This window comes from Gigantopelta aegis, chromosome 6 (assembly GCF_016097555.1).
Source record: "Gigantopelta aegis isolate Gae_Host chromosome 6, Gae_host_genome, whole genome shotgun sequence".
Taxonomy (NCBI): Eukaryota; Metazoa; Mollusca; class Gastropoda; order Neomphalida; family Peltospiridae; genus Gigantopelta; species Gigantopelta aegis.
In genome coordinates, this window is record NC_054704.1 from 58,166,459 (window position 1) to 58,193,750 (window position 27,292).

The 27,292-nt window shown below is 37.6% G+C and overlaps 2 protein-coding genes across 23 annotated transcripts in view; one reads left to right on the top strand and one right to left on the bottom strand.

The window, feature by feature from the left end:
- Positions 1 to 26,012, top strand: part of LOC121374348 (N(6)-adenine-specific methyltransferase METTL4-like) — a 30,234-nt gene extending 4,222 nt beyond the window's left edge. For 3 of the 4 annotated variants that reach the window (XM_041501425.1, XM_041501424.1, XM_041501423.1), the window contains exons 4-10: positions 551 to 764; positions 4,676 to 4,834; positions 13,090 to 13,159; positions 17,932 to 18,103; positions 22,076 to 22,256; positions 22,856 to 22,947; positions 25,688 to 26,012. In XM_041501425.1, the coding sequence (XP_041357359.1) occupies positions 551 to 764; positions 4,676 to 4,834; positions 13,090 to 13,159; positions 17,932 to 18,103; positions 22,076 to 22,256; positions 22,856 to 22,947; positions 25,688 to 25,783 (984 nt within the window). In that variant the 3' untranslated portion in view covers positions 25,784 to 26,012. The remainder of the gene's footprint in view (positions 1 to 550; positions 765 to 4,675; positions 4,835 to 13,089; positions 13,160 to 17,931; positions 18,104 to 22,075; positions 22,257 to 22,855; positions 22,948 to 25,687) is intronic. The other variant, XM_041501426.1, reaches the window with a different exon arrangement.
- A 32-nt stretch (positions 26,013 to 26,044) lies between these two features.
- The window catches only part of LOC121374349 (polypyrimidine tract-binding protein 1-like), a 170,328-nt gene continuing 169,080 nt past the window's right edge, over positions 26,045 to 27,292 (bottom strand). For all 19 annotated transcript variants that reach the window (XM_041501437.1, XM_041501429.1, XM_041501427.1 and 16 more), the window contains one exon: positions 26,045 to 26,706. In XM_041501437.1, the coding sequence (XP_041357371.1) occupies positions 26,638 to 26,706 (69 nt within the window). In that variant the 3' untranslated portion in view covers positions 26,045 to 26,637. The remainder of the gene's footprint in view (positions 26,707 to 27,292) is intronic.

Genomic DNA, 27,292 nt, shown 5'->3' on the forward strand with positions numbered 1-27,292 from the left:
AAGAAAACTTATACTTAATTTATTTAGTTTTTTAAATTCAATTAAAATTTTAATTTAAATGTTTCTCACATACTATATATATTGTGATGAACATCCATAGTTGCAAATGTAAACCAAGTTTGATCTAGCTCGTAAGAAATGGAGATAAATGTGAAACCTTAATTTTGAGCTAAACACCAGAGTTGGCGCCGATTCTGCTGCTGTCACCTGAAAACTAATACCTGTATCTACCCTTTTTAATAGAAAGAAGATTGTGAACCAACAGGGAAATAAAAGTTTTGTTTTGTTTAACGACACCACTAGAGCACATTGATTTATTCATCATCGGCTATTGGATGTCTAACATTTGGTCATTATGACATATAGTCTCAGAGAGGAAACCTGCTAGATTTTTTTATTAGTAGCAAGGGATCTTTTATATGCACCGTCCCACAGACGGGACAGCACATAGCACATAATGTACTGGTCATGGCACACGGGCTGGAACAAGAAAACTGTCTGGGTTTTTTGTTTATTACTGCTGTTTAATTTGAAGATTTTAATCCATCAGGTATGTGGCAGATTAAAACTGGCTCTGAATTCCCTTGTTGAAGTGGCCCAATGCCATGGTCACCTGGTACACGTGGGTAAACTACCACCTGACAACAACCTCCGTGCACGGTCTGCCGCTCACATACGACTTTATGATAACTCAATGGCAGAACTCTGTGAGGACTGGAAAAATAGCATTTATCAGAGGAAGTCACTAATTGTGGAAGACTCAGGTAACACTATTTATGATTTTCACTATATCCACCAAACCCAGTACCTACCAGCCTTAAGTCTGTTAGCTTAACTATTGGGGCCCATAAAAACTTGTTACTGCTAATCAATTATAACAGTAGCCCTGTGGGTTACTTCTGTAATAGACTTCTTTCTCTGCGCATGTGCCCGTTGCGGAGTTACTCGAGGATGCAAACTGCGAGATCTCGCCAAAATAGACCTATCTGCAAATTGGGGGTTAAAGCAATGGGAGGCCACGACCATTGTTCAATTATTAACTGTTCCAATCGCATATGTCCGGGAAATTCTTTATCCTTCCATCGATATCCAGCCAATGGATATCGGAAATGTTTGGGGGTAATCGTTTCACATAGAAAACGATTTTAATGTTACTCTAAGTACGAGGGTTTGTTCGGCACATTTTGTAGGAGGGAAGCCAGTGAATGCATAAGGGACCAAAACGTACCGGTTCTGTACAGGACGTTCCTACACAGGGCGGTCTAGTATACTTAGATATGGTGGAAAACACATTAACAGTAAAGAAAATAAATATATATTTTGTATATAAAGAAAATATATGTATATTTCGGATTATACTCAATAAAATATATAACGTGTGTGTGTGTGTGTAAATATATAAAAAATATATGTAGTCAGGACAGCTCTGTACAGAACGTTCCTATACAGGGCGGTCTAGTATTCTCTACTTAGATATGGTAGTAAACAGTAAATAAATAAAAATATATATATATTTTGTATATACAGAAAATATATGTATATTTCGGACAATACTCAATAGAATATATATATGAACTTTTAATGTTATTATTACTCAGTATATTTCAAATTTAATTATAAGTATTGTCTGTTATTACTTTTACGTTCATCTAGGTATGAACAAAAAAATCATCCGCAAACTTATGTGAGAACGGATTCACACAGTTAAAAATGCTACAATGTAAAAAAACTTTAATTTTTTTACAAATTTTGAAGCGTTTTTGTTCACTTGACAACAATGTCAGTAAGACAAGTAAAACAAATTGACCGAATACTACACGGAACATGTTGAACCATGCATGCACGTGCAAATTGAATTTCATGTTGTCGACGATTAACAGTGCAAAAATAATCGATAAAATTCATGAATCCTGATAATACAGCTCAAGGCTAATACTACCTATATAATTTCATTACACATTGAATTCTTTAACACAACAAATACTATATGTACAAATCGGAAGTTTCTTTTTTTGTTCAGTATATATATATATATATGTATGTATATTATTATGTGTGTGTGTGTGTGTGTGTGTGTGTGTGTGTATATATGTGTGTGTGTGTGTGTGTATATATATATATATATTCTCTCTCTTGCTCTCTCTCTCTCTCTCTCTCTCTCTCTCTCTCTCTCTCTCTCTCTCTCTCTCTCTCTCTCTCAAATATATATATCGATCGATGCCATAACCTGTCGATGCCATAACCTATGGAATCTGTCAAATGTTTTGTTTATACTTTTTACGAGATAGTCTTTTAATCTGGCGTTATCAAAACCCTCGGGTACGAGTCGCAGAGACTTTGTCCAAGTTGTTGCACTGCTTTTTAATTTGAACCATTCCGCTGTACATTTCAGCGGACCGTTTTCTACGGCCATTATACCATCTAATTCGAAATATGTACATGTTAGTTGCCAAAGTTTAAAGTCTCCTACGAAGCTACTCAAGTCGTCCATAACAACCTGTCTGTCACGCCCCCCAATTTGTAAATAGACTAGTTTCAGTCTATTTTGTCAAGGGACGTTACTCTTCGCGCGCATGCGCAATAGGAATGCAAAATACCTGTATTCTCTAGACAGAGTGAAAATAACTAGAGCACATTGGCTAATTACTAGTAATAATTTACTATTTGGATATAATTTTTTTTGGATAATTCTGACATGACATTGTAGTCTTCAGAAGAAACCTGCTGTATTTTCCCATTAGCAGCAAGGGGTCATTTATATTCACTTTGCCAGTCCCACAGACAGGAGGTGGGGATGCACTGGTTGGAATGGGAAAAATAAACAAGTGGATCCTGTGACCCATGCACCTCAAGTGAGCACTCCTGACACTGTCGGTGACAAGAGCTAAATTCCACCAACACTAGATATGATGATAGTATAGTGACGAGGTACTAGCAGGCAGACATTCTGTGCAACATGAATATATGATCACACTGTCGGTGACAGAGCTAAATTCCACCAACACTAGATATGATGATAGTATAGTGACGAGGTACTAGCAGGCAGACATTCTGTGCAACATGAATATATGATCACACTGTCGGTGACAGAGCTAAATTCCACCAACACTAGATATGATGATAGTGACGAGGTACCAGCAGGCAGACATTCTGTGCAACATGAATATATGATCACACTGTCGGTGACAGAGCTAAATTCCACCAACACTAGATATGATGATAGTATAGTGACGAGGTACTAGCAGGCAGACATTCTGTGCAACATGAATATATGATCACACTGTCGGTGACAGAGCTAAATTCCACCAACACTAGATATGATGATAGTATAGTGACGAGGTACCAGCAGGCAGACATTCTGTGCAACATGAATATATGATCACACTGTCGGTGACAGAGCTAAATTCCACCAACACTAGATATGATGATAGTATAGTGACGAGGTACTAGCAGGCAGACATTCTGTGCAACATGAATATATGATCACACTGTCGGTGACAGAGCTAAATTCCACCAACACTAGATATGATGATAGTATAGTGACGAGGTACTAGCAGGCAGACATTCTGTGCAACATGAATATATGATCACACTGTCGGTGACAAGAGCTAAATTCCACCAACACTAGATATGATGATAGTATAGTGACGAGGTACTAGCAGGCAGACATTCTGTGCAACATGAATATATGATCACACTGTCGGTGACAGAGCTAAATTCCACCAACACTAGATATGATGATAGTATAGTGACGAGGTACTAGCAGGCAGACATTCTGTGCAACATGAATATATGATCACACTGTCGGTGACAGAGCTAAATTCCACCAACACTAGATATGATGATAGTATAGTGACGAGGTACTAGCAGGCAGACATTCTGTGCAACATGAATATATGATCACACTGTCGGTGACAAGAGCTAAATTCCACCAACACTAGATATGATGATAGTATAGTGACAAGGTACCAGCAGGCAGACATTCTTTGCAACATGAATATATGATCACACTGTAGGTGACAGAGCTAAATTCCACCAACACTAGATATGATGATAGTATAGTGACAAGGTACCAGCAGGCAGACATTCTGAAATAAAAATTAAATATTAGTTTACTATATTGTGTACAAAATAGAACTGGTGTTAAAATGAGGACTATTAATTGTTTTTAATAGTGAAATGTAGTTCTGCTGGATAGAGCAGTGTCTGATATGAAAACACTTTCATTTAACTTTACACTTTGAAATGAGCTGGTCTCGGTTTTTTCTTTGCTATTACATGTGCACTGCTTCATATTTTAGCATACATAAATAAATGTCATTATGGTATCATTTCTTAAGCAGTGGAAATGTAGCACATGTAATAGCAACCTTTTTCTGTCTATTATCAGAAATTTTATTTCCGAAATTTGTTCAAATTTTCCCTTAATAGTTCATCTTTTCATGTCTGTGCTGGAATGATGTCTCAGACAGTCTTTTTTGTGATGTTATCTTAATAGCTAAGCAACAGCCATTTTACCCACAACATAATTAAATTAATGGCGCAATGCATGCCAACAGACAATATATGGGTGAACCTAAACACCACACAGTTCAAGTGGTGTAACACATGATTTTCAGTTTTCTGTTTATCATTTTCAAGTGTTACTTAGATAACATATTTTGGTTTGTTTTAGGGTGTTACAATGGGTTGGACATAGTGAACAGAAAAGTGGAGAATAACAAAGAGTGTGTAGTGACTCGGGTGATGGGTGAGCTGTATCTGATACCAGCCTCTTGTAACTTCATGTTATCCAGTATGTCCTACCTTCTACACAACTCTGAGCTGTTGACAGGTAACATCCTTTTATAGCCATCATATTCACATAGACATCAAAAGTGTGGGTGTGCGAAGAGGCTATTCTATGTTTCAAGATTCATGTGTCTTATTTCAGACAGGATTGTTAAAAAAAAGAAAAGTAAAACAGGTTGGAAACAAAGTTCTTGAAAGGCATGGTGGCCAGCAGGACCTGTTAAAACGAAGTTTTACAAGCCCATGTCATATATAACAAGCCGTCACATTATCACATTTAATATCTGTCATTAATAAAAACTATCATAACTGATTGTAGTATAAACGTATCACAGTTTCACATTTGTTTTTCACAGAACACCTTCCATGTATTTGAAGGCTGAGAACCTGTGAGATAATGTAATGCACCATGTTTTTATCCAGCAACTGTTCTGTCCTATATTCCTTTTGAGTTTTATTTTTATTTTATTATAATCTCTATTTCCTCTGTGTTAATCATACTAATCGCAACTTACTAATTGACTAATATTGCTGGGATCTTAACATGGCATTATTCGTAGTTGTTCTACGATAGAATTTTAGGTAGGTTGTTAATTGGGTTTTTTACAGTAATGTTGCTGGAAGCTAGAGATATATCTTTAATTGTAATATTTTTGTAAATTGTTAGGTGGGTAAATTATTGTGGTAACAGTAAAATATTTTGGGGTCAGAAGTGAAAATGAAAGTTGGCGGATTTTTATCAGTAAAATTTGCAAATTCAAACAATAAAAATGACTAAAAACAAAACAATAACAACTGTATGATCAACAGAATGAAAACGATTGACAGAAATAATGTTCCACAGTGATTAATGGACCTTCCTGGAAATTGTCAAAATCAAGAATGACATCCCACGCATGTATACAGGGCAACTGCGTGATGCATGTGCAAACTATGGAATGTGTTTCGGTGTGTTGATAAACAGACGTGAACGTTCTTTTCTAGGATGTCTGTGGTCAGAACATATGTTCGGTCTAATAATTGATATTAACATTAATATTTCAGGTTCCCCTACTTTTTTTGAAGAGTATATATTTATTTATAGCTATAATTGTAAAGTTTAATTAGCTTTCTTACATTTATTTGTTTGGAAGTAGTGAAATCTGTGATAATTCGGCTTTCAAACTAACTTTTAGATTTCCTTTTACTAGTTTTAGGATATTTGCATTTGTAATAGGGGTCTTGTGGAACTTAATTGTTGCATGGGAGAGTTGTAATTTCATACTTTCAAACCCATTGTTAATTTCCAATAGGGACTATCTCAATTGTAATAGGAGTTGTGGACTAAATTACTGAGGTTATAGGTTTTCCATGTGGGTATGCATTTTATTTGGTAGGACATTTTTGGGAAGATATTTAAGTAAAGTGTATATTAGGTAAAACTGTCAAATGGGTAAGGTTTTTGAGTGCAAAATCTGTCAAATGTCAACTGTACTTTGTTAAAATAGCTCTTTGTGTTCAACTGTGGTAAATAAATGTTTTAAAAGCATTGGGTTTGTAGTGGGTGTCACTTTATGAGGTATTAGATTGAAGAACATTTTGGAAGTCCACAACCAAAAGCTGTGGCTCGACTGTGCGTGGAAATTTAAACCGCATTGGGTGTAAACACAGTAATGTATTGAATTCTGGTTTTGTTTCATTAGTGCTGCGAGCAGGGGTTTTTTCTTTAGAAGGTAACAATAGATAGATTAAAAAATATATTTAATTGGTGTTACTTGCAATTTTTGGTTTAAAGAAGGGGAAAAAACCCTTTACAGAATGGCAAGAAATCTGATGAATGAGATATTGCAGATAGAGAGAGAGTTAAAGCGTTCAACTAGATTACAATGAATTAGGGATAGAAATGATGCTCAGGAACTTAGTGTTGGTCAAACCAGAAAGACTCAGTATGCTGGGATGGAGGATAATGATTCATACATATTCCCGAGATGCTCTTTGATAGATGGCATATTAGGCTAGTATTTTATGTGTTAAAAATATACATATAAAAGAAAAGATAGTCACCCATTAGTTTACGTATATATACAAAAATTGTGGTTGCTTAAGCCAATAAAGGTCACTTCAGACAACTGTTAGTTTTTAACCTTGAGATTAAAGAATACTAGTAAATATTTTAATATTTTACATAAAACGGTTTACACAAAAGTGAAATATATATGCTTTTTGAACTAAAAGTATATTCTAGATAACTTCTAATTTTCTTTGAGGCAAGCTTATTAAATAGCTGGTAACTACCTTGCGACAAGGTTGTATAAGCATATCTTACACGGTAGTGACTACCGCGTTTTGAGCTAGTATTTGGAACCTTTTTACAACCATGTGACCAGCTTGTTGCATGCTTGCAGCAAGCTTCCCACCGGTTTCTTGCATGCTTGCAACTAGCATCTTGTTCAGCTTAAGCTAGTTTTTGGAACCTTTTTACAAGCTACCCGCACGCTTGCGACAAGCTTTCCCCACTCATGCGACAAGCTTCCCGCACGCTTGTGACGAGCTTCCTGCAAGCTTGCGATGAGCTACCTGCAAGCTTGTGCCATCATCAGTGGCGGCCATCTTGCATCTTGTCTAATTCTACAAAAACCAAAAATGATCAGTTTTAAAGTGAAAAACATGAACTGTTAAACAAAAAAATAGGTGCTACATGTAGTCAGATACTTACAAAATTAGTTTTCCTGTATGATAGACATGTTTCATGTATGTGATATAGTCTTGACTAAACTAATATGCTAATATGCTAAAAAGCTCCTGATCCTATATTCTTCTTCTTCTTCTTCTTTTAGGTTATATTCCTCCACTGTCTGGAGATCCACCTAGTGGTGTAAAGTCATTTGTTTGTTTCTTCTTGTTTTCTGTTTTCTCCTATTCCACCAAGCAGGATTCAACCAAACTTGGTCCAAATGATCCTCTTATAGACCTGACCAAGTGTTGTTAGTTTTCAGGCCGTAAAAATTCCAAGATGGCTGCCCTGGCCTCTGAATAACTGAGATATTTTTTACTTTTTCTCAAGTTCCACCATGCAAATTTCAACCATATGTATTCCTAATGATCCTCTCTTGGCCCTGACCAAGTTTGTTATTTTTCCAGCAGATTTAAAATCCAAGATGGCTGCCCTGGTCTCTGATTGACAGAAACATTTTTTTTTGCTTCATCTCAAGGTCCATCAGGCAGGTTTCAGTCAAACTTAGTCCAAATGATTCTCTCATGACTTACTAAGTGTTTTTATTTTGGGGGGGCTGATTCAAAATCCAAGATGGCCACCCTGGCCTCTGATTAAGTTCTTAAGTTCCCCACGGTACTTAAGTTTCATGGCACTTAACAAGAGTTGTTATTTTTGGGGCAGTTTCAAAATCCAAGATGACTGATCTGGCCTTTGATTGAATGAGTTGTTTTTGACTTCTCATGGTCCACGTACAAGCAGATTTAAACCAAATCTGTTCCAAATTATCCTCTCATGGCCCTGACCAAGTATTGTAGTTTTTCAGGCCGATTCAAAATCCAAGATGGCTACCCTGGCCTCTTACTGGCTCAGACATTTTCAACATCATCTCAAATTCCACTAGGCTAATTTCCACTAAACATGACCTATGTTGTTATTTTTTGGGCCATTTGAAAATCCAATAATTACAAGATGATCCTGTTTTAAACATATTACATTATCGTATTAATATTAATTTTGTTTTAATTATTATTGTAAATACTATCTAAATCTGTTACATGTATGTTTGGTTGTTTAGCCACTGTTCCCATTGAATTTGATAAATCATGTGAGAAGTAAAAATAACCATGAAAATGATTTGGACTTTTTCTGTTCTAATTCAACAACACAAACTAAGCCTTTCTTGTGTGGAACCTTGCGCAAGCTTCCACAAGTGTAGACATGCTTGCACAGTTGAAGATGGCCTCAGATTACAGTTATCTTCCCATTTGGTTGTCCCAAATCCGGAAGTTTGACCGCGCAAGTAGTCTGCTGTTTGACTGTGATTATTTCATGGCAGACAGCTATGAAGTGGCAACTGTTTGACTGAAGTGACAGGGGATAGCATGTAGTTTGTAAACATGTGTAACTTGTTGACATTGAAGACTTGTTTGTGGTAATTCCGGCCCATGCAAAAGTAGTGCTTTTTGTGTAAAATGGGTGTACTCCGGCCTGGTTTAGAGGGTGTGTCTGTTTAAACCAATATGCTGGGAGAAAGAGCTGGACAACAGGGGTTGTCCTTTTCAGGGTATGTGTCCCCCATGCAGGCAAAGGTACATACAAAACTTCACGGGCCTGCTGATATTAATAAAAATGTTATAGCCACTAAGGCTATATAGAAACATATAGCGAAATTAATTGTGGTCTGAGGCCTGATATAGTTCACACATTACACCGGTTAAATGCTTGATTCTGATGAAAGTATTATAACCAGAGAGGTGAAATTACACAGACTGATTGTGCATACCACAAGGAATATGAAAACTAATTTATTTATTTTCTAAATATTTTATTAAATTAAAAAACATTTTTTTTGAATTTATTAAAAATTAAAATTAAAATTTTCAACTTTTAAATTTCAGTATCCTCCAAAATAGCATAAAATGACCTCTGATGTTACTACAGGTTGTTGCAATATTTTTTAACAGTTTTGAGCTAATAATTTGGTAAAAAAGAGCAAAAGTTGGATTTTGTTAGTCAATATTGAGATTTTTTTTTTTTTACATATTGAATTTTAATGAGTTTCTCAATTATTGCAATTGGACAGAAGATCTAAATATAATGAATATATCACTACTAAATGTAATTAAACACTTTAAATAAATAGTATACAGTTTTTAACAAGATTAAGTACTCTAATAATACATTTCACCTACATTTATGTAAATTACACACTTCAGTCATTTTTCAAAAATGGTCTTTTATCCTTAGAAAATCTAATAGGCTAATATTCTATGCTGTCTGAATGTATTTATTGTGTTCAGTAATCAGATGCTGGTATACTTGTCAAGTTTATTGCAGAAAATGTGCCAAAAAGGTTAACATTTGGCTTGTAATACATATGGCAGAATAATCCATAATGCATATTCAGTGGTCATTACTACAAACATCCTTCCAATCAAGAAATACTACACTGAGGTATTCCAGACACTGGCACATGACTACACTTGTTAACAGTTATCACTGGAAACTGAAAAATATGGTGCAAGTACCTCTTGGTAGGATTTATATCAGCATTTTGTGACAAAATCTTCATTTTCAAAGTTGTCGTCAACAACAAAAATATTATGGTGTATACCTAAGTAATATCTGTAGGGCATATTCATATTAATATGCATTTATATGGACTGTTTTGCCTTTTACAAAGTGGCTACATGTCTAATACAGTAAATGAAGTAGATTAAGTAAATACAGCAGGTCAAAATTGAATATGAGGCCTATCATGTCTAATTTCCCCTGAAATTAGTGTGTAAACATTTGTTGCAAATGGCCCCAATTTTGTGACTTTCACCATCCCTCTGACGCATTTCTAATAATGTATCATGAATTCAGTCACCATATCTTTACTAAGCCTCCACTTATCATACCTAAAATGCTAAATTTTACAGTTTTAGATTTTTCTGTTTTTCAAAAATTTAAATTTAAGTTTAATATTCATTAACAATGAAGTAAAATCTAATGATTGATTTTTTTTCCTTTAAATATTTCAAAATCTTTCCAAGACAACACTGTGCAGATAGAACATATGTAGAAGAAAAAATAGCTGCTCATTGTATGAAGAAATTCCAAAATTTGATAAAGTTATTACATTTTGAAGTTGGTGTCCCTCAAGTTTCCATTGCTAAAATTGGCCATGGCAAGGCACTGTGGTAGGTGTTTTAACACAGCCTCTGTATACTCTCAGTTTAAAGGTGACATACCGATACTTACCGAGCATTGCTTTAATATGTATATCATTGGAATGCATTAGTGTGGGCCAGTTTTTAGGGGAAAAAATTGACTGATAGGTCTCAGATTACAGTTATCTTCCCATTTGGTTGTCCAAAATCCGGAAGTTTGACCGCGCAAGTAGTCTGCTGTTTGACTGTGATTATTTCATGGCAGACAGCTATGAAGTGGCAACTGTTTGACTGAAGTGACAGGGGATAGCATGTAGTTTGTAAACATGTGTAACTTGTTGACATTGAAGTAGTGCTTTTTGTGTAAAATGGGTGTACTCCGGCCTGGTTTAGAGGGTGTGTCTGTTTAAACCAATATGCTGGGAGAAAGAGCTGGACAACAGGGGTTGTCCTTTTCAGGGTATGTGTCCCCCATGCAGGCAAAGGTACATACAAAACTTCACGGGCCTGCTGATATTAATAAAAATGTTATAGCCACTAAGGCTATATAGAAACATATAGCGAAATTAATTGTGGTCTGAGGCCAGATATACATGCAGCAAGCTTCCACAAGTGTAGACATGCTTTCACATTTGAAGATATACATGCAGCAAGCTTGCAAAAATGAAAACATGCTTGCAGGAAGCTTGCACAGTTGAAGATATACATGCAGCAAGCTTGCGATGAGCTACCTGCAAGCTTGTGCCATCATCAGTGGCGGCCATCTTGCATCTTGTCTAATTCTACAAAAACCAACAATGATCAGTTTTAAAGTGAAAAACATGAACTGTTAAACAAAAAAATAGGTGCTACATGTAGTCAGATACTTACAAAATTAGTTTTCCTGTATGATAGACATGTTTCATGTATGTGATATAGTCTTGACTAAACTAATATGCTAATATGCTAAAAAGCTCCTGAACCTATATTCTTCTTCTTGTTTTAGGTTATATTCCTCCACTGTCTGGAGATCCACCTAGTGGTGTAAAGTCATTTGTTTGTTTCTTCTTGTTTTCTGTTTTCTCCTATTCCACCAAGCAGGTTTCAACCATACTTGTTCCAAATGATCCTCTTATAGACCTGACCAAGTGTTGTTAGTTTTCAGGCCGTAAAAATTCCAAGATGGCTGCCCTGGCCTCTGAATAACTGAGATATTTTTTACTTTTTCTGAAGTTCCACCATGCAAATTTCAACCATATGTATTCCTAATGATCCTCTCTTGGCCCTGACCAAGTTTGTTATTTTTCCAGCAGATTTAAAATCCAAGATGGCTGCCCTGGTCTCTGATTGACAGAAACATTTTTTTTTGCTTCATCTCAAGGTCCATCAGGCAGGTTTCAGTCAAACTTAGTCCAAATGATTCTCTCATGACTTACTAAGTGTTTTTATTTTGGGGGGGCTGATTCAAAATCCAAGATGGCCACCCTGGCCTCTGATTAAGTTCTTAAGTTCCCCACGGTACTTAAGTTTCATGGCACTTAACAAGAGTTGTTATTTTTGGGGCAGTTTCAAAATCCAAGATGACTGATCTGGCCTTTGATTGAATGAGTTGTTTTTGACTTCTCATGGTCCACGTACAAGCAGATTTAAACCAAATCTGTTCCAAATTATCCTCTCATGGCCCTGACCAAGTATTGTAGTTTTTCAGGCCGATTCAAAATCCAAGATGGCTACCCTGGCCTCTTACTGGCTCAGACATTTTCAACATCATCTCAAATTCCACTAGGCTAATTTCCAATAAACATGACCTATGTTGTTATTTTTTGGGCCATTTGAAAATCCAATAATTACAAGATGATCCTGTTTTAAACATATTACATTATCGTATTAATATTAATTTTGTTTTAATTATTATTGTAAATACTATCTAAATCTGTTACATGTATGTTTGGTTGTTTAGCCACTGTTCCCATTGAATTTGGTAAATCATGTGAGAAGTAAAAATAACCATGAAAATGATTTGGACTTTTTCTGTTCTAATTCAACAACACAAACTAAGCCTTTCTTGTGTGGAACCTTGCGCAAGCTTCCACAAGTGTAGACATGCTTGCACAGTTGAAGATATACATGCAGCAAGCTTCCACAAGTGTAGACATGCTTTCACATTTGAAGATATACATGCAGCAAGCTTGCAAAAATGAAAACATGCTTGCAGGAAGCTTGCACAGTTGAAGATATACATGCAGCAAGCTTGTGCATGCTTGTACAAATGAAAACATGCATACTGCAAGCTTGCAGAATTACTGACTACCTTACGCGAGCTAAATGTTAACTTGCAAATAGCTTGCATTGCTTGTAACAACCTTGTAACTACCTTGTGACTATCTAGCCGCAAGCATGCATTTTTGTTTGGGACATCAATACCCTGTGTTTTAGTTGATGGTGGTTATGACTTCATCTCTATTTCAGTTGATGGTGGTTATGACTTGATAGTCATTGACCCTCCCTGGCAGAACAAGTCTGTTAAAAGAAAGAAAAGGTGGGAATACAATTAAATTGACCATTATTGACTAGAATTTAGAAAGAATATGTGTAGTAATGTTGGTATAAAGTGTTTCTTCTGGCAAGAAGTAGTGGAAATTTCCCTGTGTTAGGCCTGTCAGGACTTGTGTAACAGTTCAATTGCATGCAGCCCACAACTTGAGTTGAGGGGAGAGGGAGGAATGTAGTACTATTGGTATTATAAACTGCTCTTATTGACAGTGGCAATTTCCCTATTAGTTCTGTTGCTATAGCTCTGGACTCACATACAACACATCAGTGGAGAATGGCTAGAATCTTTCAGTGTGTAACAGTGGGTTACCACTCAACATCAACGACAGTGGAAAATGGCTAGAATCTTTCAGTGTGTAACAGTGGGTTACCACTCAACATCAACGACAGTGGAAAATGGCTAGAATCTTTCAGTGTGTAACAGTGGGTTACCACTCAACATCAACATCAGTGGAGATTGGCTAATGGTATCAGTTGTAACAGTGGGTTACCACTCAACATCAACGACAGTGGAAAATGGCTAGAATCTTTCAGTGTGTAACAGTGGGTCAACGACAGTGGACTAGAATCTTTCAGTGTGTAACAGTGGGTTACCACTCAACATCACATCAGTGGAGATTGATTTATGGTATCTGTTATATATATATGGCTAGAATCTTTCAGTGTGTAACAGTGGGTTACCACTCAACATCACATCAGTGGAGATTGATTTATGGTATCTGTTATATATATATGGCTAGAATCTTTCAGTGTGTAACAGTGGGTTACCACTCAACATCACATCAGTGGAGATTGATTTATGGTATCTGTTATATATATATGGCTAGAATCTTTCAGTGTGTAACAGTGGGTTACCACTCAACATCAGTGGAGATTGATTTATTTTGTTATATATATGGTATCTGTTATATCATCATGGAGATTGGCTAGAATCTTTCAGTGTGTAACAGTGGGTTACCACTCAACATCAGTGGAGATTGATTTATGGTATCTGTTGTATATATATATGGCTAGAATCTTTCAGTGTGTAACAGTGGGTTACCACTCAACATCAGTGGAGATTGATTTATGGTATCTGTTATATATATGGCTAGAATTTTACAGTCAGTGTCAACATCAGTAGATTGATTTATGGTATCAGGCTAGAATTTTTCAGGTTACCACTCAACATCAGCGGAGATTGATTTATGGTATATGTTATATATATGGCTAGAATTTCTCAGTGGGTTACCACTCACCATCAGTAACAGTGGGTTACCACTCAACATCAGTGGAGATTGATTTATGGTATCTGTTATATATATATATGGCTAGAATCTTTCAGTGTGTAACAGTGGGTTACCACTCAACATCAGTGGAGATTGATTTATGGTATCTGTTATATATATGGCTAGAATCTTTCAATGTGTAACAGTGGGTTACCACTCAACATCAGTGGAGATTGATTTATGGTATCTGTTATATATATATATGGCTAGAATCTTACAGTGTGCAACAGTGGGTTACCACTCAACATCAGTGGAGATTGATTTATGGTATCTGTTATATATATGGCTAGAATTTTTCAGGTGTAACTAGAATTGATTTATGGTATCTCTATATATGGCTAGAATTTTTCAGTGTGTAACAGTGGGTTACCACTCAACATCAGCGGAGATTGATTTATGGTATATGTTATATATATGGCTAGAATTTCTCAGTGTGTAACAGTGGGTTACCACTCAACATCAGTGGAACAGGCTAGGATTACCACTCAACATCAGTGGAGATTGATTTATGGTATCTGTTATATATATGGCTAGAATTTTTCAGTGTGTAACAGTGGGTTACCACTCAACATCAGCGGAGATTGATTTATGGTATCTGTTATATATATATGGCTAGAATCTTTCAGTGTGTAACAGTGGGTTACCACTCAACATCACATCAGTGGAGATTGATTTATGGTATCTGTTATATATATATGGCTAGAATCTTTCAGTGTGTAATAGTGGGTAAAGCCCCAATCACACTGATACGGTGACCCACAGTGTTTAAAATGGGGGGGGGGGGGGGAACCATGGGTAACCGTAGTGAGTCCGGCGGAAAACCGTAGCAAACCGTACCCATCCGGGGTGATCCGTGACAAACCGTAGATCGCCATGGTTGTTTTAAGCTGTTTAAAACTTCCTCCGTGGCTCACCGTAGCTCGCCACCAGTAAATGCATATCGTAGTGACACTGTAGTGTAACCTTAGTGCCTTGCCATAGGACCACCGTAGACCCTTCCTTGGCCATCTGTGGTTCACCGTGAGTATCTACTCCTACGGTGACTTACAGCGACTTACAGCAGTAGTAAGGTGTCAAACAGTGGGTAACTGTGACAAACCGTAGCACCACCTTCATGGTCCTTGATGACACCGTAGTGGTTGCAAGCAGCACTACGGTGCACCGTAGCCTACCGTGGGGAACCGTAGTGGGGTCCATAGCAATACTGTGGTCTTCTGTAGTGAAACCGTGGGTTACTGTGACACCACCTTCATGGTCCTTGATGACACCGTAGTGGTTGCAGGCAGCACTACTGTGCACCGTAGCCTACCGTGGGGAACCGTAGTGGGGTCCATAGCAATACTGTGGTCTTCTGTAGTGAAACCGTGGGTTACCGTGACACCACCTTCATGGTCCTTGATGACACTGTAGTGGTTGCAGGCAGCACTACTGTGCACCGTAGCCTACCGTGGGGAACCGTAGTGGGGTCCATAGCAATACTGTGGTCTTCCGTAGTGAAACCGTGGGTTACCATGACACCACCTTCATGGTCCTTGATGACACCGTAGTGGTTGCAGGCAGCACTACGGTGCACCGTGGGGAACCCTAGTGGGGTCCGTAGCAATACTGTGGTCTTCCTTAGTGAAACTGTGGGTTACCATGACACCACCTTCATGGTCCTTGATGACACCGTAGTGGTTGCAGGCAGCACTACGGTGCACCGTGGGGAACCCTAGTGGGGTCCGTAGCAATACTGTGGTCTTCCGTAGTGAAACTGTGGGTTACCATGACACCACCTTCATGGTCCTTGATGACACCGTAGTGGTTGCAGGCAGCACTACTGTGCACCGTAGCCTACTGTGGGGAACCGTAGTGGGGTCCGTAGCAATACTGTGGTCTTCCGTAGTGAAACTGTGGGTTACCGTCACACCACCTTCATGGTCCTTGATGACACCGTAGTGGTTGCAGGCAGCGCTACTGTGCACCGTAGCCTACCGTGGGGAACCGTAGTGGGGTCCATAGCAATACTGTGGTCTTCTGTAGTGAAACCGTGGGTTACCGTGACACCACCTTCATGGTCCTTGATGACACTGTAGTGGTTGCAGGCAGCGCTACTGTGCACCGTAGCCTACCGTGGGGAACCGTAGTGGGGTCCATAGCAATACTGTGGTCTTCCGTAGTGAAACCGTGGGTTACCATGACACCACCTTCATGGTCCTTGATGACACCGTAGTGGTTGCAGGCAGCACTACGGTGCACCGTGGGGAACCCTAGTGGGGTCCGTAGCAATACTGTGGTCTTCCGTAGTGAAACTGTGGGTTACCATGACACCACCTTCATGGTCCTTGATGACACCATAGTGGTTGCAGGCAGCACTACTGTGCACCGTAGCCTACCGTGGGGAACCGTAGTGGGGTCCGTAGCAATACTGTGGTCTTCCGTAGTGAAACCGTGGGTTACCATGACACCACCTTCATGGTCCTTGATGACACCGTAGTGGTTGCAGGCAGCGCTACTGTGCACCGTAGCCTACCGTGGGGAACCGTAGTGGGGTCCATAGCAATACTGTGGTCTTCCGTAGTGAAACCGTGGGTTACCATGACACCACCTTCATGGTCCTTGATGACACCATAGTGGTTGCAGGCAGCACTACGGTGCACCGTGGGGAACCCTAGTGGGGTCCGTAGCAATACTGTGGTCTTCCGTAGTGAAACTGTGGGTTACCATGACACCACCTTCATGGTCCTTGATGACACCGTAGTGGTTGCAGGCAGCACTACGGTGCACCGTGGGGAACCCTAGTGGGGTCCGTAGCAATACTGTGGTCTTCCGTAGTGAAACTGTGGGTTACCATGACACCACCTTCATGGTCCTTGATGACACCGTAGTGGTTGCAGGCAGCACTACTGTGCACTGTAGCCTACCGTGGGGAACCGTAGTGGGGTCCGTAGCAATACTGTGGTCTTCCGTAGTGAAACCGTGGGTTACCATGACACCACCTTCATGGTCCTTGATGACACCGTAGTGGTTGCAGGCAGCACTACGGTGCACCGTGGGGAACCCTAGTGGGGTCTGTAGCAATACTGTGGTCTTCCGTAGTGAAACTGTGGGTTACCGTGGCCATCACCGGGACAGTGTGACTGGGGCTTTACCACTCAACATCAGTGGAGATTGATTTATGGTATCTGTTATATATATGGCTAGAATTTTTCAGTGTGTAACAGTGGGTTACCACTCAACATCAGTGGAGATTGATTTATGGTATCTGTTACATATATGGCTAGAATATTTCATTGTGTAACAGTGGGTTACAATGTATGTTTACCACTCAACATCATCAAACCATGTTGTGTCCTAATCAACATCATTTTGAGTTTATAAATTCCCGGCAATGTTTTAAGTCATTGGGTTTTTTTAATATGTAAATACAAGAAAGAGCCTGTTAGAATCTGATGCCGATATTAAAAATAATCATTTGTTATTAAATCTGTAATTTCTGTGTTTTCTACAGCTATTGTGTATTATCAGAGGAAGAGATTGGCACATTGCCGGTGCCCAAGCTTGCTGCCCCAGGCTGTCTTGTAGTGATATGGGCTACCAACAAGTCGCGCATTCTACAGTTTATCACAAAGTTGCTGCCATTGTGGAACATTCAGCAGTTTGTCACTTGGTATTGGCTGAAGGTCAGTCTGGAAACAGTTGAAAATGTACAATAGAAAATACAAACTGTTTTGTTGCTGAATTGTTGTATTTTGTTAATAAATTAGTTGACCAGGAGCCAATTTCACAAAAGATTATAAGTTTACATGTACTGTTTAACACTGTGGCATGCTTATATGTTCTGAATCTATTTCATGTAAAAGATTATAAGTTTACATGTACTATTTAACACTGTGGCATGCTTATATGTTCTGAATCTATTTCATGTAAAAGATTACAAGTTTACATGTACTGTTTAACACTGTGGCATGCTTATATATTCTGAATCTATTTCAGGTAAAAGATTATGGCATTATGAAAGACATGTCACAGTAAAGAGAAAGAAAATTATTTATATGTATTTCGAAATTTCTTATTTGTACTGTTCATACTTACATAAATTGTTTTCTAGTCGAAATGTATGTTTACGTATATAACTCGTCTTTAAGTTGTTTGTGAAATTGGCCCCAGTAGTATATACTCTACAAAATTAATTAAGGGCCAATATATATCTTCAGCATTTTGCTTTATACAGTCAAATCCACTTAATTGTATAGCCTTGGTGCATGTCAAATGTATGCTAATAACTGGTATAACCGATTATCTGATGGAGCCCCATTTCCAGATTATAGCCAACAGTAAACTTTACAAATGCCTTGTGGACAGTCTATCTTACTCTTAACTGGGTAGAACAAACACTGCTTTTGTCATAACAAAGAATGCATGTATACATTTCATTTTTAAATGTTTTTTTATACCTGTATGTATTTTAAGATAATAATAATAATAAATAAAATAAAAGTTTGAATGTTGTAAGATTAAAGATATTAATTTTGCATTATTACAACCTGTGGTTGTGGTTATTGATGCTATTTTTAGCCTTGCAGTTCATTGCACACTGCTTTTTTTTCCAGAGAGAAAAAAACAAATGCTTATTGTATTCATTGCTTTAAAACAATGTTATCAATGTTAATTAGTGCTATAAAAAAAGAAAAAAGAAAGAAAGAAAGAAATGTTTTATTTAACGATGCACTCAACACATTTTATTTACGGTTATATGGCGTCAGACATGGTTACGGACCACATAGATTTTGAGAGGAAACCCGCTGTCGCCACTACATGGGCTACTCTTTCCGATTAGCAGCAAGGGATCTTTTATTTGCGCTTCCCACAGGCAGGATAGCACAAACCATGGCCTTTGTTGAACCAGTTATGGATCACTGGTCGGTGCAAGTGGTTTACACCTACCCTTTGAGCCTTGCAGAGCACTCACTCAGGGTTTGGAGTTGGTATCTGGATTAAAAATCCCATGCCTCGACTGGGATGTGAACCGATGGCCTAACCACGACGCCACCGAGGCCGGTAAAAAAAAAAAAAAAGAGAGAGAGAGAGAGAGAGAGAGAGAGAGAGAGAGAGAGAGAAAAAACCCATCAATTAAACTTGATGTCTTTTTAACCGTTCACAGTTATTGTTCTTAGGGGTGGCATTTGTGTTGTGTGAGTTAAACAGTGTTACTTGGCAAAGCGCAATTTCCACATGCAGACGAAATAAACATGGCTTAAATTGTCAGCCGATTTTAAATACAAATTGAAATGTTACAGATGCTGTTGTGCAGTGAACAAAATATTAGTTCCTAACTTATGAGTGTAGTTTGTATTTTGCTTATTGCATTCAATGAATTGGAAATAAAAAATATTTAATCATGAATAATATATAAAATTAATAACTTGATTTAAGCCTATCATGTACCCCCCCAACCCCACATAATATTTTGGAGGACAAAACTGTATGTTTTTTGTATGAAGATAAAAATCTGGCTTATGCCCCCCTCCAACTAGAATGTGCCTTCCCCCACTAGAATGTGCCTCCCCCCCGACTCCAGAATGACTCCTATGGGCCTGTAAGCATGTTATTATCAAAACGAAGGCCCAATATAAAAGGTGAAACCTCTTAAAAGAAAAATACAAACAATTCAACTGAAATGTAGTAACATGAAATGAAGTCCCCCACCCACCCAAGGCAGTCTAACAGAGTAAAGCATTGTAACACTATCAATTTCACTCTGCACAGACATGGTTAATGTCTTTTTGTTGAAAACAATAGTGGATTAACAAATGCCAATGATGTAGTTAATTGCTGATTTTGTAAGTCTTCAAGTTATTGTTGTTGACATGTCATAATAAATAGAGATAAATAATGTTAACTGTGATACGGCTGTTGTTGTTGTTGACATGTCATAATAAATAGAGATAAATAATGTTACCTGTGATATGGCAGTTGTTGTTGTTGACATGTCATAATAAATAGAGATAAATAATGTTACCTGTGATACGGCTGTTGTTGTTGTTGACATGTCATAATAAATAGAGATAAATAATGTTAACTGTGATACGGCAGTTGTTGTTGTTGACATGTCATAATAAATGGAGATAAATAATGTTAACTGTGATACGGCTGTTGTTGTTGTTGACATGTCATAATAAATAGAGATAAATAATGTTAACTGTGATACGGCAGTTGTTGTTGTTGACATGTCATAATAAATAGAGATAAATAATGTTAACTGTGATACGGCTGTTGTTGTTGTTGACATGTCATAATAAATAGAGATAAATAATGTTACCTGTGATACGGCAGTTGTTGTTTTGGACATGTCATAATAAATAGAGATAAATAATGTTACCTCTGATACGGCTGTTGTTGTTGTTGACATGTCATAATAAATAGAGATAAATAATGTTAACTGTGATACGGCAGTTGTTGTTGTTGACATGTCATAATAAATAGAGATAAATAATGTTAACTGTGATACGGCTGTTGTTGTTGTTGACATGTCATAATAAATAGAGATAAATAATGTTAACTGTGATACGGCAGTTGTTGTTGTTGACATGTCATAATAAATAGAGATAAATAATGTTAACTGTGATACGGCAGTAGTTGTTGTTGACATGTCATAATAAATAGAGATAAATAATGTTACCTGTGATACGGCAGTTGTTGTTTTTGACATGTCATAATAAATAGAGATAAATAATGTTACCTCTGATACGGCTATTGTTGTTTTTGACATGTCATAATAAATAGAGATAAATAATGTTAACTGTGATACGGCAGTTGTTGTTGTTGACATGTCATAATAAATAGAGATAAATAATGTTAACTGTGATACGGCTGTTGTTGTTGTTGACATGTCATAATAAATAGAGATAAATAATGTTAACTGTGATACGGCAGTTGTTGTTGTTGACATGCCATAATAAATAGAGATAAATAATGTTACCTGTGATACGGCAGTTGTTGTTGTTGACATGTCATAATAAATAGAGATAAATAATGTTAACTGTGATACGGCTGTTGTTGTTTTGGACATGTCATAATAAATAGAGATAAATAATGTTACCTATGATACGGCTGTTGTTGTTTCTTCTACTTGGACAAACATGGAAGTAATCCTGTGTTAAGACGCCAATGTGTTGAGGTGTCATTAAACAAATATTCCTTGCCTTTCTTATTAATTTTGAATATGGTACTCGTGGTTATATTTATTTATATCATTTGTGTAGCCAACAGTCTAGTTCCTTACATGTGGGAATTGGTTTGTGTGTTCAGATGCAAAGGTAGATTAATAATTGCATTAATCAGGTTCTATTTGCTGTTGCTAATTTTTAAGATACTGAATTAAGTTTTAGACTTGGTTAGATCTGGAAAATTAAGGTGGATGTTATTATGAACTTTTCATTAAAGAGCCACAGGAAGAGTTTTTGCTTGATAATGAACTGCCATTATCAAAAACAAACAATTAGGGTATGCAAATATATTGAAGGTTTTCAGTTTTATTGGTAGTATAGTAACTGAATTATCTTTTCTGTCTTAATTGGTTTTGTATGGTATTTAAGTGTCTGATAACTAATTAAATGTATTTGTTATTAATTTAAAAATAAATTTAATATCAGGTGACAACATGTGGTGTACCGATATCCAGTATTGACTCCACTCAAAAACAGCCGTACGAGATGCTGGTCATGGGAAGAACAGCATGTGAATCTCCAAGTGGTAACCATGATGATCTGCCTAGAGACAAAACTGTTATCAGCGTTCCATGTAGTCTTCATTCCAAAAAACCTCCTCTTCTAGGTACACATGCACTTAAAACCATGCACCACCTTAGTGTCCACATTTAAAGTCATACCTTTTTTGTTCCACATAAAATTTATTTTGATCTGTTAAAAAAAACAGGACAATCAAACTATGCTTCAAACTCTGTCTGGGTTTGTTTTCTCGTGTACAGTTCGTGCAATCATCATCCAATTTGTTGTTGTTGTTCATTTGTGAGGTTTTTCTTCACAGTTCTGGTAGTTTCATTAACAATAAAGTTCAGACAAGCATCTAAATATAAAACTTTACAAACTCATAAAACCATTAATTTTCTACTAACTAACTCTTCTTGACAAACTGAATTTTTCCTTTTTAAAAATGTTAATCAAAGTGTGCATATTTCAGAAACATATTTTATCAAGTAATGGCTATGTGGAATTTTTTTTGTTAACTGATTGGCATATATTTTATTTCATGTACTGTAAATGATAAATATAGATTTTTGGGATTTTTTTGTCCATATCATATATGTGTTTGTGCCATTAGCCAAAAACAGTTTGGGACGTCAATAGTACTAATGAATTTTACTTTCTTTCCTATTGCAAAATGTTTACATTTTTTCTTTTTTGATTTTATAGAACTCCTTTCACTATACCTGCCAGAAAATCCCAAATGTCTGGAACTCTTTGCCAGAAACCTGTGGCCGGGATGGACAAGTTGGGGCAATGAGGTGAGTCAGCATAGTTTTAAAACTCTAAATCTACTGTATGTTCTTAATGTTTAAGCATTTAAAATCCACTATCAGCTTTTGCCTTTCCATAATGCACCATCCTTCGGTTTCTTTTAGTTTACATATATTTATATTAATTTTACCCATTTCAATAACTGATTTAGATACACTTTATCAGTGCTAAAAAGTTGGAAAAGTGTATTACTGAACTTGGGGCCACAATTGTGTTGCCCAACAGCTGGGGAAAATAATGATATTCATTAATATACTCTTCAAAAAAAAGAAACGCAAAAGGGTACAAATGGGTTATAACTCCGATTTTATGTTAACTACCGGTTCATGCTTTGTGAATATAAGGTCATTGCATGTCCCAAACACATTCCCACGGTTACATTCGATAAAACGCAGCTACTGTACAATAAAGTTCCAAAATGTGAATATTCGCAAAAACGCAGCCACGTGCAAACCATGTCGCCACTGCACGTGCGTTGTCTGCACGTGCAACATGAACACCGACAGTATAAAAGTGCAGGGTGTTCGCTTGCCTGGCCTCTGTATCTGGCCGACAGTTGACAATCCAGGACATGCCACGTCTCAGTGAACCGCAGAGAAACAATGCCATCGGCCGACTAGACGCAGGCGAATCCAGAACGGCCATTGCCAGGGCATTCCATGTGTCCCCAAGCACCATCTCCAGACTGTGGGACCGTTACCAGCAACATGGATCAACACGTGACCTCCCTAGATCCGGTCGACCACGGGTCACTACCCCCGGGCAGGACCGCTACATCCGGGTACGCCACCTTCGGGAACGATTTACTACTGCCACCTCCACAGCCATAGCAATACCAGGTTTGCGCAGGATATCCGACCAGACCGTACGGAACCGCCTACGTGAGGTAGGAATTCGTGCCAGACGTCCAGTTCGAGGTGTCATCTTAACACCACAACACCGTCGACTCCGACTGCAGTGGTGCCAGATTCATCGACAATGGCCTCAACTGCGATGGAGACAGGTGTGGTTCAGTGACGAGTCCCGATTTCTGCTCCGACGTCATGATGGAAGATGTCGCGTGTATAGGCGTCGTGGTGAACGTTATGCGGCAAACTGCGTGCAGGAAGTGGACAGATTCGGCGGGGGTAGTGTCATGGTGTGGGCAGCCATCTCACACACCTGACCTGGTCCACGTGCAGGGCAACCTGAATGCACAGGGCTACATTGACCAGATCCTCCGGCCACACATCGTTCCAGTTATGGCCAACGCCAACGCAGTGTTCCAACATGACAATGCCAGGCCTCACACAGCATGTCTCACAACGGCTTTCCTACAGAACAACAACATTAATGTCCTTCCTTGGCCATCGACATCACCGGATTTGAACCCAATTGAGCATCTATGGGACGAGTTGGACCGACGCCTCCGACAGCGACAACCACAGCCCCAGACCCTGCCCGAGCTGGCAGCAGCCTTGCAGGCCGAGTGGGCCACCATCCCCCGGGACGTCATCCGTACTCTGGTTGCTTCAATGGGCAGGCGGTGCCAGGCAGTTGTCAACACACGCGGAGGCCACACCCGGTATTGACTCCAGATGACCTTGACCTTGGTGGTGTGTCCTATCACTTACTCACAATGGACTAGAGTGAATTGTGAACAATCCTGCAACATTTGGTAATTATCGGACTCACCATTCAATAATTAAATCAATTCTCCAAATGTTACGACAATGTGGTTTTGCGTTTCTTCTTTTGAAGAGTATATATCCAATGTCTACACCAGTTATAAAATAATGCAGCTGGTGAGCAGTTTAGAGCCTAAAATAGAGGTATGGTTTTCAACAGCACATTGGAACCCGACAGTATTTGTAGAAAGCAAAAGCTACAAGTTTATTAAAACTGTATTTATGTTTGTACTATGCATTTATAACAAATATAGGATAGGGAGGCAAGATTGCAGTTTATAGGTGTTATTATTCCATATTAGTCTCCCATCAGTCCTATAGGTTTAGTCCGTCCAAAATAGTTTTCCGGACTTTTTCCATTCACAATGTTAAGCTGTAATTTTTTGTATAGCTTTATTATTTACCGTTACAGATCAAGTTTTGATTTACATGGTAATTTACTAGTTTTTACGTTATTGCTCTTGAACATGGGAAATATGAAAATTTATATTGAGCAGAATATTTTGTGTATAACTTATCATGCACCATTATAGATCAAGTTTGACTTTCATAGCAAATGTGACAGGAAACATATATTGCTTTAGCAGTACTCTCAGAATGCTGGTTATATCAAATTGTGTGGGGTTTTTTTTAATTTATCGATTTACAAGTCACAAATTGTACTAAATTTGTAAATGATAAATTCACAAAAAAATGACAATTTTTATGACAAACCACGTAAACAAGTTTCTAATGTGATGTAATGATGTCATATTTCCGAGGTTTATTGAAGAATAACATTACGGGTTTTTTTTAGTGATGTTGTCCAATCAGAATAGAATAAGTCCTATAACAACAGAAAGTTTGTAATTATACTTGATTGACTGTAGTCAAATGGCTACCACTGTTAAGCTACCAGTTTTCTTATGTTCCTTTATGTGGCTCCTCAAGGGTTACTTGGATTTAGCAGTTTGTTTAGATAGGATTCAAAATATGACATTGTCAAAATGTTAGTTAATTTCATGTCCTTAATGTTTTTTTTTAATGCACTGTATAATTATATATTTATTTTGTTACACAGGTTCTCCGGCACCAGCACATCAACTTCTACACTCAAATTACAACAGATGATAAAAGACCTGCAAATAGTGATGTGGAGGAAGCGGTTGTAAAATGAAAAGCATAAAGAATAAATGAACTGCATTTAAAATGGTGTTGCATGGTGTTGCATGATGTATGCAAATCAAAGGGATACGGCACTGGTGTGGTGTTCCAGAAATAGGTTTTTTGTGTGTGTTTTTTTAGCAGTTTTATCCGACTTTCTGCAATAATTGACAGAACATTCTATTTGTGCTAACTTGAAGAACCAAACATTTAATCCAAATAAATCATTTGGAAGTGGTAAATGTCTTTTTTGTATTTTGTGATACAGTTGTCGTGTTCTCAATACAAAAATTATTATATATCTTCTTTATTTTGTTTTGCAATGGACAAAAATGGTGCAAACATAATGAATTGCTGCCTTATTCTTTTGCAGGCTCATTTTTGTCAACTGTATTACCATTTTGTTTCAGTACTATTAGTTTGAAGTCTGCTCCAATATGAAGTAAGCAAGGACAAATGTGAAATTAATGCACTCTCCCTTGTCAACTTCAATTTTGTTTTTATCTTAATATATCTAAAAATATAATGGAAAAATAATCACCAATGCTAACCAAAACAAAGTTAATAATTATGACCTTCCAACCCGTAAAAAAACAACTATCCATTGCAGTTCCTTCAAGTATATAATGTTGCTCATTTGTGGCAAGAGCTGAAGTGGAGCACGAATCTACAGAATTTACATAAAAGGCACTTGTTCCCTGCATCAGCGTCTCTTCAACACCACAGGCAGATTCTCTTCTGGCCAACATCAAATCAACATGCCTGGCACATTATGGGACAAGTTTCGGCATCATAATTTTAATCAGTCAAACAGTGTCGTCAAGGAGGCATTACGTGAGTTACTATTACAGTCTTGTGGATTTTCTTTCAGATAGTTGACTTGGAGAATGACACTCGCAAATGGCTGCTTTCACTCAGCTGGTGATTATGCAAAGCCTGTGAATTTAAAAAGTAAAAACATAAAATGATATGTAGCACACAATAACAAAAGTAACAGCTATGTACTTAACAGCTATTTTTAAATGCTATATAGCCGATATTTGTTGTATTACCAGATAGCAGATATAGTTTTTGAAATCTTTTTTTTTTAATCAAAATATTTTATTTGTTACTTTTTAACCTTCTGACTACTGCAGTACATAGCCTTTACAAGGCCCAACAAATTTTCATATCACCTAAGTTCAAGAACCATAACTCCTGCCACAAATTTGTAAATTGCCATGAAAGTTAAATTTGATCTGTAACTCTACATGATAAAGCAATAACCAAATTTTCAACTGAATACTTTAAGGCATTGAAAAAAAGAAGAAAAGAAGTCTGGAAAATGATATACGGAAAAAACAGCGTGACTTACAGACCGACAGATAGATACAAAACTTATAGCCCTCTGGTTGGGACTAATAAGGGGACTGTGTAAATCAACTATTAAAGCCATGACTGTCAACCATCTACTAACAAGTGAGTGTCTGCTGTGTGTAAGTCAACTTACTATTAAAAAGATGACTGCCTCGTCAACTGTCTA